The following is a 14,462-nucleotide window of genomic DNA, read 5'->3' on the forward strand; positions in this document are numbered from 1 at the left end:
GCATCTAAATACTTTTAAAAATATAACTCCCTGGATCCTGATACTTCAATCGGATCTGTGTGGGTGGATCCTTGTGCCCAATGAGAGTCTGCATACATGCAAAGATTAATTCACTCGGATTGTGGGATTGGGCTTTACTTGCTATTTCACAATAGTTCTCATAATAATTAAATACAGATTATCAAGGCTCTACTGTATTAATATGTAGAACCTTTGGGAATAAAATTTGGGGCTTAAGTGACATGCCTCTCTTTTACTATTTTGCAACTGCAGTGTTATTTCCCCCCTACCTTTGAATCAGTGACTGGTTTGGACTCATTTTTTGTAGCTTATCCCTGATGGAAAATAGAACTGCTCCTGAATGCTTAAAAATAATCTGGGGCTATGCAGAAATTTGTCATTACACATTCAATCCCCTAGTTTTGGGATCAGGGTTGATCTACATTCAGCTGCACATCACTGGGAGTTGCAGACCTGCATGATCAAACAACATAGGATTTGTTTAAAATGAACTTGGAAGATATTAATAATGAACTCGACGTGATCCAGGCCTCAATCACGTCAGTGGCTAAGGAGTCAAAAAATTTTGGTTCACAATTCACAGTGGGCGAGAGAAAAAGCTAACATATGGAAATAACTATTGATGGACACAATTATATTTTAACCGAGAATACCAAAGGCTTGAAAGCTCTAAGGAATCAAATTAATGACCTGGAAAACAAGCTCAAATTAAGAAACATCAGGTTGGGGGTGGATCCCTAGGGCTTATTTGAGACAGGGAAAGAATTTTTTTTGTAATGGATAATGGAACTGGTGGGGATGGATAATTTTTGATTCCCTCTGCAATATATCTCAGCTCATTGTATTTTCAGGAATGACAACTGGGAACACCCATTATCATGCTTACTAAATGTGTAACATTTTATGGACCACACCATCACCTGCAAATCATCTGCCTTTTCCAGACTCAATGACATAGAGGACCAGACTCTGATCTAATTTTCAGTGGTGTAATTCTGGACAAAGTGGAGTTACTCTAACTAAAGCAGTATAAATAAGATTATAATCTGCTCTGTGGACTTCCTAATGGCTTTAAAAGATGTGAATTAAATAATTAAATTCAGAACTTCTCCATAAATTTAAATATTGACACTGTGATACCTTTTCCCCAAGATCATGTACTTTCTGGGCCTGAATCTTTGCTTGCCCCAGTGGAAATCAGAAGTTACACCTCTGAAACCAATAAAAGTGCAAAACTGATAGGCTTTCTCTCTATTTACAGAATGTTAATCCTGTGATTATAATACTATTAAATGTAATTCATGTGGTGCCTGATTGCTGATGCATTATAGCCATTTCAAACAAAATGCAATACTTCAGAGAGATACCAATTATACGGTTATATGTACCCTGGAAAATAAAGTGCTACTCAAAGTTAAGTACTTTCTACTAGCTTTGTACTGTAGGAGGTTAACATGCCAGGACTCCACTCGGCATTTGGCAGGACTGCTCCATAGTTCAGGCAGAATCATATTTAGAATAAGGACTTTGTTCCATAATTAGAATCAGACAATACTGTAACAAAACCAACATTTTATTTTATATACATCTATTTATAAGGGCCAAATCCTGATCCCACTGAGGTTAATGGCAAAGCCACTGTTGGTGTCAGTAAAACCAAGATTTGGCCCTCAGAAAACAGATTTCTTTTTCAGTAGAAAACTCCCGGTGTTCAGGGTAGGTATAATCAGGGCAGCATGGACCTGGCTGAGAGGACAGGATACACGTGTATATCCACCCTTCAGTGCCTCGGTGACATTGTGGTTTCCACGAGCCCACCAAAAGGATAGCTCAAGTCCATTCAGAAAACATGGATCCCTCTACATGACAGATGGGAGCAATGACACCAAGCCACTGGGCAACAGCCATGCTTTATCACAGAGTTCCATAACAAATGCTTTCAAAGAGCATGGTTATTAAATCACAGCTTAGTATTAAGAAATACTTACTCTTTAGTGCTGGTTAATCTGTGATTAGGTATCGGAGAAATACACGGTGGAAGTAGGCATGAGGCTGAGGTGTCCTCAAGGCGCTGTTTCTTGGTTTCAACAAATGTATCCAAGCTTTCGGACTGCTTGAACAAAACAAGAACAGCTTGAAAAATGCCGCATCTAAGCACAAATTCACCTTACCATTAAGAGAACGTCAAGAATCTCAGCATAATTCCTTTGTAGTAGCAGCAGCTAAAATACTGATATCTAAGAGAAGTGAAGATAACTAAAAAAAAAAAAAGGCCTAAATGTGCTGATCTGTGTTGCAAACACATGACTAAGTTATATAAAAACTAACCCAGATGGATAATTGTAAAGCAAATGCCTCACTTTACTATAGTTTGCTTCTGTATTGCATCATAAATAATCAAGATCTAAGGACCTGATCCTGCAAAATCTTATTCACATGAATATCTTTTACTCATTAATATACTTGAAGTCAATGAGACAACTTTCATGAGTAAGGATTACACAGATGACTGAGAGGCTGCAGGCCTGAGCCCTGAAGTGGTAGTGATTAGCAAGGGGTAGATGGTTCAAAATTTACCTTGACAGATTCCCTGTTGCATGACCTCAGTGCCTGAACTAAGAAGATATAAGTAAAGCTGATTACTGCTCTGTCACTGGAACCTTCATACCGTCTCCCAAGACCATGAGCTTGTGCCTTAAATAAATCTTTTAATAAAATGATTTTGAAACCCAAATCAGCCTCTTCATGCCATGTTTTAAACACGTGCAGCACAAACCCTAATTAACTTGCTTTCTCCTGCATCACCGTGAGCAGTGATACTGATGAGCATACAACAACCAAAATGGAAGAGAAAGGGCTATTTTAATACTCAGCTGAGTATTTTCATTCTAGTAGAATGCCCAAGCACCCAGAGAGTGAACCTTTTCATCTTGGCAGTTCCTGATCCAAAGCCCCAGCTAATGCAGTGAGGAGGTTCCCCCACTCTTTTAGATAACTCATCATATTCCTTGAGCCCTAGGTTTAGCTACCGGTATGGTAGTCTTCTTCTAGCCAGGATTCTTACTAAAAATCGCCCCACTGAGTTAGCAAATCTACGAGTTATTAGCATATTATTCGCATAAACCCCAGCAGACATGTGAATGCACACCAAACACATATTCACACAATGCCTTTCTTTCTGCATAATTTTAATGCATAGGCCAGCGTAAAACCAGAGATTCAGCTCCTGCAGACCTTATTTGTGAATATTCCCACCTAAGTCAATGTGAGTATTCACATGAGTAAGGGCTGCAAGCCTTTGTGTGTATTAACTCCCTCCTTTATCATCAGACTACTCTAAATCAGCATTTTAATGCAGTTCAAGAGGCCAATAGAACTGACAGCTGAAGTCACATTCCCAGTGATTTATAAAATTTGGGGTATAAAAATATTAAATGATGTCTTCTCTCTGAAAGACCAGAGCATAACCATTTCAGCTGGAAAATCCCTCTACAAAAATTCATTTATGATATAAAACCTCCCTTTCTTTTCTGAAAGCACATTTTAGTTTGAAGCATACTGTCATATCCCACAAGACAGGATACCCTTGGGCATAAATAACATAAAACACATGATAAAACATAAAAAGAAAAGGAGTACTTGTGGCACCTTAGAGACTAACCAATTTATTTGAGCATAAGCTTTCGTGAGCTACAGCTCACTTCATTGGATGTGAAATGTAGCTCACGAAAGCTTATGCTCAAATAAATTGGTTAGTCTCTAAGGTGCCACAAGTACTCCTTTTCTTTTTGCGAATACAGACTAACACGGCTGCTACTCTGACACCTGTCATGATAAAACATAGTCCCTTAAGTCAAAATATATTCTTCATTTCAGGTAGTTGCAAAGGGGGAGCAGCTAGTTAAGCAAATCATATTTCTATAAATCACATTTGTTTATATAACAAAATTATATTTTTAAAGTCAGAATTCATCAGTGGCATAAGCCGCACTACTCCACTGACTTGAATGAAGCAGTGCCTAACTCAGTGGTGAATCAGCTTGTAACTCTCCAGACAATAAAAACCTGCCTTCCGAACAGAAGTCACATTTTCTGGGTACAATCAAACCTCTGTAATTTGCACTAGTTCTTGGGAATCCCACTGCAGATTACTGACCACTGCAAATGAATGGGAAAGTGCGACACATCACCAAATATACATCGTTCATTGATTTTGACAATTAGAGTTTGGTTTTAAATAGTTTATGATGAAAATTCACAATGCACTGGTAAATGTAGTGTAGCATCTTTTGTAAAAAAAACAATCATATTTTAGTAATATGATAGCTCTACAGAACTGTCTCTTCAATTAAATCTTTGTGGAGAGGTTTTGGGGCGGGTATGAAGAAATGCAGATCACCGAGGTTCTATCTGGTACCTACTTAGCTGACACACGGAAATGGAGTGGTTTCCCTTGGACTATAACAATGACTTACCTTGTGCTTCCTTTTGGATTTTGTGGAGGGCTTTTCAGCGGCTGTGGTGGGGGACTCTCGAGATTGTCGCCTGTGTTTCACATTTGCCTCTCGTGGTTCAGTTTTCACAGCCGCGGTCTCACAAGGCTCTTGTCCAGGTATTCTAGAGAGTAAACTAAGATCTATTTTCACCCAAAGGGATTTGAGTTCTTCATATTCCCTCAGCGGGGACAGAAGTTCATTTTGCACAATTGGGATCGGTGAAAAGAGTTGTTCCTCTAAATCATTGCTGGTCTGGTCTATTGATGTGTTGCTGCTGTTGCTAGTTAAACTACTTACACTGAGGATGTTACTACTGGAGTCCTTTACTTTGATGCCATTGGCAGGACCACTGAAAGCTGGTAATGTTTTAGCCTGCAGGCTCTCTTCCTGGTCTGTGTTTGAATCAGAAGTAGATGAATCGGTTTCAATAAATTCACGGGATTTAGGGACAGTTTTGCTCGGGCCTCTGTACTTTTTCTTCTCAGAAGCAAGTCCCGTGCTAGTCCTTGGTTCTTTTCTTGGAGCTGTCTTTCCAACGGCTGCTTTTGTGCGAACCTTTGGCTGCTCTGGTGGTTCCTGTGTATCTTTTTCTTTGGGAGTGTTGCTGGTATTATTTGGTTTGGGCCAGTTATACTCTTCTACACTGGAAGTCCTTTCTACCTTTTTGGGTTGTTTTTTCCCAGGAGTCCTTTGTGAAGTTGGCTCATTATGAGCTGGTGACTTCTGCTTGGAGCTTTTTGTCTCTGGAGTTTTCTGGGCAACTCGTGGTTTGGCTTTCTCCCGGATGGGACTAAGGACGGCCCTGTCTTTGGAATCGGTCTGGGGCAGACTGTTATTAAGTTTCCCTTTATTTTGTCCTTCAGTCTGTTGGCTGCTCTGAGGCTGAGAACTATTCTCGCTATGAGTCTCATTTTGGTTGTTGATAATGGTCTTGTTATGGGGATTCACTTTATTTAGCCATTTATCCAGCTGCCACTTGTTTGTTGAGGGAGGTTCAGGCTGCAGATCGAAGAACGATAGGAAACAAATCTTAGAGAAGCAATGTATTTTAGTTTAAACCACAATTACATTTTTAACACAGCCTTTTTATTTCAGTCAATCAGTGATTATTGCTACTTTTACTATAGAATGTATGGTTAATTAGGCTTCCTTAGCTAGTTTACAATGTGGCCCTGGAGAAATTTAATACAATGAAAAAGTTAAGCAGGTCCCTGAAGATATAATTTTTGTTACGTTGCCTTTCCTTCGTCCCAGACAAATACTGTGTCAATAAAATCTTCTCTGGTACTGGACAAAAATCTAAATATTTCTCTGAAGTAACTGAAATGTGGGCCAGAAGGTTTCCCCCAAAGCTAAAAAGAGTGTGTGGATCATGTGTTTGACAGCATAAAGGGAGAAGAAAGGAAATAACAATAAACAGAATAGGACTTTTATGTTTTCTGAAGGATAAAAGGATTTCGCTTTCAGTGACAAGGCTTTTTCCTGAGAGTGTGCTGGGAGAAGGGACTTGAATTCATAGCTTTACCTCCGGAGTTGCACTGCGCGACTCTTCGTTACGCTCACTGTCACTGGAGCTGCTTTCGCTGTCGGAATCGGACTCGGAGCTGCTCTCGGACTCACTGGAGCTCCCGGAGCCTCCGCTGGAATGTGCTAAAACTGCACCGTGTGCTGTCTGCAGAGGAAGGCCACTGCGGGGAAAGACAGACATTCAGCTGAATATGCTCCTTGCCCAATTTTTATGTCAAAAGTCTAACCTAGGAAAATTGATGGTGATGACCCTGGTCATGTAGTCCGTACTCCGCCACAATTCCCATTCACTTCATTTTGACTCCACAAAGTCTCAAATGGGAATTTTGCTCTGCAAGGCCTGAAAGATCTCGCCACCATTTGTAAATACTTTGGGTTTATGCTTCACGGGACACATTTATGATGCTGTTAATAATAAATAATAAATCATAATAAATAATAATAATAACAATCCAATGAGAAACAGCTTAGTGCCACAAGTTTGAGCTTATTAGGGTTGCAAAAGCTAACACTCATACTTAAATAATTTACAAATGGAAAAAAACTTTTTGTCAGTACATTTATAATTGATGTCCAAATGAGAGACATTAGGCAACTAATATTGGACATAACGCTTCATTTTAAATGAATGCTTTTTAGTGTTTTACACTGTAGGATACAAAAGCTACAGATTTATGACAACTCTCCAGAGGTTCCACGGATTCTTTATTTGTAGTTGGTTTTTCTACTCATGTTTGTGACAGTGCACTAAGAACATGGAGCTCCTGTTGGAAATGAACATTCCTAGAGCACTTACTTTTCAGCACTGTCCCCCTCCCCTTCCAATTTATGAAAAGACCCTCTGCTGTCATCTTTTTCAGCATTTATTTTAACACCAATGGGTGTAAAGGAACCCCGTTTTTAGTATTATGGAAGTTTGCCAATCAGAGTCTTTAAAAACTCATTTTTAATTTTCAGATTTTTGTCAGAGAGATAACCATAAGATTTTATGTCTGTTCAACTGATCTACACTGCAACTGATTGATTTTAAATTTGTGAAGCTGACAAAGCAAAGTGTTTGAAAACGGACACAATTTGCTAGTACTCCTTAATGGATATCCAATTCTTCACCTTAATATATCAGATGATGTGTGAGTCCCATACAGAAACATCTTTGCAAGCCTAGGGGTTTTCTGTGAGCGATAATCCTTACTTTACCCTCTCGTAACTTTCTATTCTCCTTTTTTCCAAGGACTCCAGCCACATATGGAAGTGCTCTCCCTGACCCCAATCAAACCAGTTCAACACAGGTGAGTACACGAGGAACCCTCACAAGAAAGATGCAGTAACCAACGAACTTGGACTGGTGAGGGCCATAAAAATTCTGTGTCTGATTCCATTCCACAATAGTCGGTGGAAATGTTGCCCCTGACTTCAATGGCAGCCAATCTACCCCTTAATTCTTCCCTCTTTCTAACCTACTTTCTCTTTACACCCATGTACTTAGCTGTTTGTATACCCCCTACCTCACCCCATGGCTGGGAAGGTAATTACCTTTCTAAGCACTGCAATGCCCCTCCCCCTCTCACCACTAGTGGGAGCGGAAAAGTCTTCTCACAACATGCCCTCCCATCCTTAAAGAGATTCCTCTTCTGATCTAAATGTTAATGATTACATTTCAAGTGAACTATGCAGATGTAAAGGGGCCTGCTTGGACAGGAACGAAAAAAAAAAGAACAAATGAAGTTGTAACTTGCAAGTTTCAAGTATGCTAGCAACGTGGCTAATATCAAGATACTGGTAATAAACTAACATGTATGTGCACCATTGCCCTCTGTTGGATGGTATCAGAACTGTCCAGATTTGCATTATAGTTCCTCTTTTAATAGCTAGTGCAGATTCTCCTTTGGCACTAGAGATAGAGATTGATGCTTTTTGGAACTGAAGAGTCTAATCATCTATCCCTGGCATAGCTGTTAAGGCTTGAGTAGCCACAGTTTCCAGTATAGCAGCAACCATCAAATTCCTAAGTGATCGTGAACTTATCACAATATTAATTAATTGTTTCTTACTTGTCACTGACCCACTGACTCACTTTGGCCCTTATTTGGGAAAGCATCTCTAGTCAGGAAAGGTGCCTAGTCCTATTGAAGTCAATGTGACTTCAGCCCATGCTTACAGTTAAGAACATGCTAAAGTGCTTTGCCGAATTGAGGCCTAAGAATGGAGGTTACAAAAATGCAGGATGAAAGTCTGATCAGGTACCCGTCCTGCCATTTTAATAGTTTTGTTATATTTACAAATGTGTCTCATGTCCACTGACAAAACATCTGAGTGCTTTGTGGTTCATTATGAAACCAACTATCTGCTTGGGTAGTGATAGACCACTAACCTAGTTGCTCATTAAATGCACAAAAGAATTTTTAAAAACCCAAACAAAAAACAAAAAGCCCAAACAAAAACCAAGCCAAACCAAACCCAGGGAAACTTCACTCCAATAAATTAATAGTAGAATCTGTCAAAAAAAATATCAAATGAACATTTTTGCCCACAAGAAAAAGAAATGGATTAGCCAACATCAAAATTTTAGGAATATGCTGATTTTGACCATTTTGTTTTTGATTTTTTGGGGCATTACTGAATTTGCAAATGAAATTAGACATTTTGTGCTTCATTTCAATTTTTGTAAACCAAAAAATTCCAGTTTTCCTTTTCAGTTTCGGGGTTTTGTTTGGGGGAGGGGGTCTTTCCATCTGGAGACAAAAATTCATTTTTCACATTTTCTCCCTGCTTTCTAACTAGTAAAAGACAGAAAACAGTAACAAAGTGTTGGAATATGAGGAAAAACCTTCTTGCCAACTAGAAAAGGGGGGAAACAGTAAAAATGGGTGACAGCTAGGTTTTTCCCTCCTCTTCGCACTTTCTACCTTTTCCCCTGCTTTCCAGTGGAAAAGAGGTCAGAAAAAGCGAGAGAAAAGGGGACAAATCCATGAAAATCCTCAAATCGAATTGGAAAACCAAAATTTTTCAGTCTTCAAAAATGAAAATAAACCACAAAATGTTGACACGTCAATGTGATGATAAATACTTTCATCTGAAAATGTCAAAATGTTTTGGATTGACATTTCTGAATTGAAAATTTTTGGACCTTTTTGTTTTGTGAAAAGTTTCAGTATTTCAGCTTGTCATGCCCATTCAGGATGGAAACAAATGTTGAAACCTCACAATTTCCTGACCTGCTGATATGATTAGCCAGCTATATCTATGAGGAAATATGCAAGCTTTATGTGGTGCTCTTAGAGTTCGCAAATGTGGGTTCTGGCTGAATGACAGAGCAAATAAATTATAATAATAAATAAATAATAATAATACTCTGCTTTTATCTAGTGTTTTTCCTCCGTAGAGATCAAAGTGCATTACCAAGGAGATAAGCACCATTATCCCCATTTTACAGATGGGGAAACTGAGGCATAGGGCGGTGACGGGACTTGGCCAAGGTCAATCAGCAGGCCAGTGGCCAAACCAGGAATATAATCCATGTCTCCTGAGTCTCAGTTCTGGGCTCTACACCTTAGAAATGCTCTGTTGAGGGCAGTGGAAAGTTCACTCTACATTATATCTGATATAATGGATAAAAACTCCTACAATGGATCAAAGTGGGAGAGGCTGGTCTCTCAGTAGCCAGATCCCAGATCATTTAGGCCTTTAAACATAACCTATACTGTGAAGTGTATCTGGAAGTGAATAGGTACTGTAGCCAGTACATGCGCATCTAAAACGTGTAGGTGAGGTCTGTAACTGTGACAGAGAGCTCAAAGAGCAAGAACAAAACCATGGAAATAGATGTCAGACCCAACCTGGCCTTATTTTCTTTCTTGTTGCACACCATTCCCAGAGAAGTTCTCATGGGCGAAACATTACTGAATAACATAGTTGGGCAAGCTAGCAGGAGGAACCAGATAGACTCAAAATAATGTTTTTTTTACAAAACACAATGAGGTCATATTTGTCTTTCATCTAGGCTAATAAAATTATGCCTTGCCTACATCAGGCAGTTTGATGCTGCAGACATCATTACCAAACTAGAGGTTTTAAAGGAAATGTATTCACTTTTTCATCATGCGTTTAAGAGTAACCCTGTTTGTATGCATGGCCACACAATCAGATAAGACCTGAAATGCCTTTCCTAACATCTCACAAAGCTAAAGATAAAGAACATCTTGCATATAGCTCCATGCACAATCAACTTCTAATAATGCTGTTCAGCAGAATAGAAGAATGTATACAGACCTTTCACACACAAGCGAATGGGGAAAAAACATCCCTCATTTCCAAGGGGGAGATGAGTTTAATGGAGAGATTATAGTTTCTTTAAAAAAAAATAAAAATCAAAATCTGCCTTTCAGCGAAAAAATATCGGTTGGTTTGAACTCTCCCCTGAGGCCACTTTTGGCTTTAAGCCTAGAAAGTGGTTTTCTATAAAGATTACAGGGCTGATCCTGAAAACATTTACTCAAGGGAGTAGCGCTTACTTGAGTGGGACTGACTCATGTGAGCATGGACTGAACAAATTGAGGTTTGCATCTGTAAGAGAAATGCAAAGCAAGCGTTGCTGTGTTGCTAGGTTCCAGCCCAGGAATGCCAGCCTGGATGAGGTTTGAAACTGATTTAAAGCATTTTATCAACAGGAAACAAGCCCTCAGAGTGACTAGAGGGGGCAGAAAGCTTTGGTATTTGGGCCACTGGGCTGTTATTTTCCAGTAGGAGCTGAGTGTTCCCTCTGTCTCTGAATATTTACACACTACATTTCTGTCTCTTTGGAACCAAACATAAGAAATGATGCTGCTGCACAAAAGAACGAAACACGGTCTGGGCAAAGAGCGTACAAATGAAAAACACTCCATTACTCTTGTTTGTGATTGCAGGCCCCAGGGACCTGCTGTGCAGACACAGAGTGAGAGACCGTCCTTGCCCCAAAGAGCTTGCAATGTGACCAGACAAAGCAAATACTGGAAGTGTCAGACATCTCTGGTCTTGGAACTGAACCCTGCTCTCCGGAGGCCAGCTGAGTGCCTCTCAAGTTAGGAGAACCAGGTGCTTGGTCCTATTTTTCAGTTTATTCTTCCTTTCCCACATGCCCCTTTCCCAGTACTCTGCACTCTAGCTCCACCCTGCAGGGAAGCAGACTGTGAACTACGTGGAGCGTGAGCAGTGACTGTCGCAGTGGGTTTACTGTGAAGAAACAGACACAGTACTGACAGAGGCTCTTTATGACAGCAGAGGTAGCACTATAGGTATATGCTTCTCGCCATTGCTGCTCACACATTGCAGACCCGATTCCCTACTTATTCATTCACTCCAGGGTACACGAGAGTAATGCCATTGGAGTTACACCCACAGTGTAGCTGACAGCAGGAGCAACCCCTCTGACTCCATTCTCTGGCACAGACCATTACGGACACATCTGTGGTTGCCTGCCAGCACAGCTGGCAAGCATGGGGTGTACAAAGGTGGTCAATGGATGAAGCACACGGAAAGGAATCAGGTAGGAGGGAAGCTGCTCTTTGTTGTTGGCCTCCAGCAGCTTTCATCCATTCCCCCCATGACCTAGTTTTCTCTTTGTTGGTGCATGTGGGGAAACTCCCTTCCACAAATTCACCACAAATTTGTACATGTGTAACTTGATACTCAGCGTTGTCGTGGTGGGCACAAAGTACCTGATAGAAAAGGCCCTATGGAGCAGACCAGGTACCAGCATCTAGAAGTGGATTACTGGACCAGTTGATCTCAAGGGTCTAAGGCAGAGAGTTGCTGAACTGTCTTGAATGGGAGTTGCAGCTGTGCAGCTCTCTTAAGACCAGGCCTTAAAATCCACTGCTGAGGTTTCAATCTCGGTGCTACGGCAAAGTTATCCAAAACACCAACAGAATTTCTCTGCAATTTGCTGCCATGGGTGATCTGCTTAAATTTTTAAATTCCCACTGCCATTTCATCTGTTCTCAAAAGTCACCGATTCGTTTTCCAAACACCTATTGAAGCAGCTGTGGAGTTATCATGTGCCCGGCTTACTATTCTGCATGGAAAATGAAGGACTAATGTGCAATTTAAGCATTCTTTTTTCACCAAGACTGTTATATTATTTTCAACACATCATTTACTCTAATATTTTAATCAATGGCTTTCAAGACTAAACCTGGTAGTTACAACAAGATAATGTCTGATTCTAAAAATCATTAACCTCTAATACGTGAAATAATCAACTACATCATGTGTAAATATATATATCTTTTTAAAAAGCCATTGTGTAACTTCACACTACTGCAGTGAAACTCCTCAAAGGACAAAAATGAGTAACAATGTCTAAGACATCTGCCTAAATTTTTCACTTATCACAGTTAGCTGCATTAATTGCTGTGAAGAGAATTTAGCTAATTGATTATAGTTCAACAATGAGCTTATTCACCAAAAGTCTTTTTTTTTTTAAGGAATCCCAAAGGAGTGATAAACTAACCACTCGTTCAGTCATACCCTGTGAAATCAAAATGTAAATATCTGAGAAAACAGATTGCTGCTGGAAGTGGGAAAATGTATATGGGACTTGACTAGGGAATCAATGGTACATCAATGCCAGCAATGCATTTTCACAAGGAGCATTGGTCTCTGAAGAGACCTAATTGTTGGCAAAGTTGAACCAGGGACATGCTGGCTGCCGCTTCCTCAGCTCCCATTGGCCGGGAACGGTGAACCGTGGCCGCCGGGAGCTCCGGGCAGCCGTGCAAATGTAAACAAACTGTCTGGTGGCCTGCCAGCGGATTACCCTGATGGGCCGTGTGTGGCCCATGGCCACAGATTGCCTACCACTGATTTAGACCATAAGCTCTTAGGGGCAAGAACAACCTCTTGCTATGTTTATGGGTCCCAAACCTGGTTGAGGCCTTTGGGCACTATCATAGTAAATACAGTAATAATGGGCCAGATTACATTCCCCTTACTCATACTGAGGACTGCCATAACTCTTTAAGCACTTACCATTTACTCTAGTTTATTCTGAGAGTGATTGAGGAGTAAACCACTAATCAGGGTAAGAGCTTCAGAATCTTCACCCGAAAAGTCTATCTGTACAGAATAATCGCACAAATCTTAGACGAGTCCTTATTAATAAATGTGTTAGTCTCTAAGGTGCCACAAGGACTCCTCATTGTTTTTGCTGATACAGGCTACCACTCTGAAACAAATCTCAGAGACTTTAACAGATGTTGCTTGGGTGGCTGAATTCTGTGAAAATGTTTAAGAAAAAGTTTCCTTGGATATTCCAGTAGATAATACAGAGACACCTTGCTGATTAATATTTAGTGTCAGAATTTAATACCGTAACTGTTCAATAATGAAGTTTTATTTCATTTCTGTTCCTGCACCATTATCAGAAAGTAATTCGCTTTTCTAATTTGAAAGGGAGCTGTCATGGTTTTTATAATGAACTGCTCATGTCTATATCTCCAAACTTATATATGTCAGCCATGAGATTTTTTTTTTTTAAAGGAAGGATCACCCTGAGTGATTTGTTCTCTGCCTTCTCATTGGTTAGTATTAAATTATTTATTGCCTAGGTGGCTGGACTCAAATCTAAACTTTCAAAGATCAGGCTGACACAGGAATTGAAACCTGTTTCAAGCCCCTTTTAAAATACTGATCAGTACCTAGCCCCAGTGAAATGAAATAAGGTGTGGAAATTGTTGCTTTAGCTAACACTAGTGCGTAAGAAGACATTACTTATGATGGCTCTGTCAAGCCAAAAAACATGAAGAAGGAAGGCATCTATAACATGCTATTCAGGATGTGGCAACTGATATGCCTGGATCAATCCCGAACACTGTAATGCAAATATGAGTTCTGATTTATTCTGAGGAGGAAGGTAATTTATAATATGTGGAGTGTAAAAAGTCACATTCTCATTTTATTGTGTTCGAAAGCAACTGGTTTAATCAAAGACTGTTTACAACAAGGCTGGTAGAGTTACCAAAACAGATATTTTTTATTCCTATACATACAGCCCTTTTGTACTTTCAGCTTTTAAGACCATAAAAAAGGATAGTAAAGATGAAAGAAGTAAAAAGAATGACAGAACTAACTCCGGTGAGCCACAATCTATGTCAAAGCAGAACTAAAGTGATTGACAGCTTGCATTAGTAATGAATAGAGCAGGGAAAAGCTGCCAAGAATCCATAACAAGGTTAAGCCTTCCAATAAAGAATTACATTAGCCACAAATCCTAGGTGGAACTGTGGATATATATTTGCAATGTGACTTTAACCACAGTACTGCTACTATTGCCAACTCTTAACCAGACCTTCTTGCTAGTTTTCGTTTTGTTCTATGATGAGTTCTGGTACTGAATCATATCTATATTAAAAGTACGGATACAACACAACAAATTACCTG

At 39.8% G+C, this 14,462-nt stretch overlaps 1 protein-coding gene across 3 annotated transcripts in view; it reads right to left on the reverse strand.

Moving 5' to 3' along the window:
* The window catches only part of AFF2 (ALF transcription elongation factor 2), a 410,708-nt gene that overhangs the window by 40,591 nt on the left and 355,655 nt on the right, over positions 1-14,462 (reverse strand). For 2 of the 3 annotated variants that reach the window (XM_077825718.1, XM_077825720.1), the window contains exons 10-12: positions 6,043-6,205; positions 4,497-5,516; positions 2,010-2,134 (exon numbers count right to left, since the gene is read on the reverse strand). In XM_077825718.1, the coding sequence (XP_077681844.1) occupies positions 2,010-2,134; positions 4,497-5,516; positions 6,043-6,205 (1,308 nt within the window). The remainder of the gene's footprint in view (positions 1-2,009; positions 2,135-4,496; positions 5,517-6,042; positions 6,206-14,462) is intronic. The other variant, XM_077825719.1, reaches the window with a different exon arrangement.

This window comes from Eretmochelys imbricata, chromosome 9, assembly GCF_965152235.1.
Source record: "Eretmochelys imbricata isolate rEreImb1 chromosome 9, rEreImb1.hap1, whole genome shotgun sequence".
Taxonomy (NCBI): domain Eukaryota; kingdom Metazoa; phylum Chordata; order Testudines; family Cheloniidae; genus Eretmochelys; species Eretmochelys imbricata.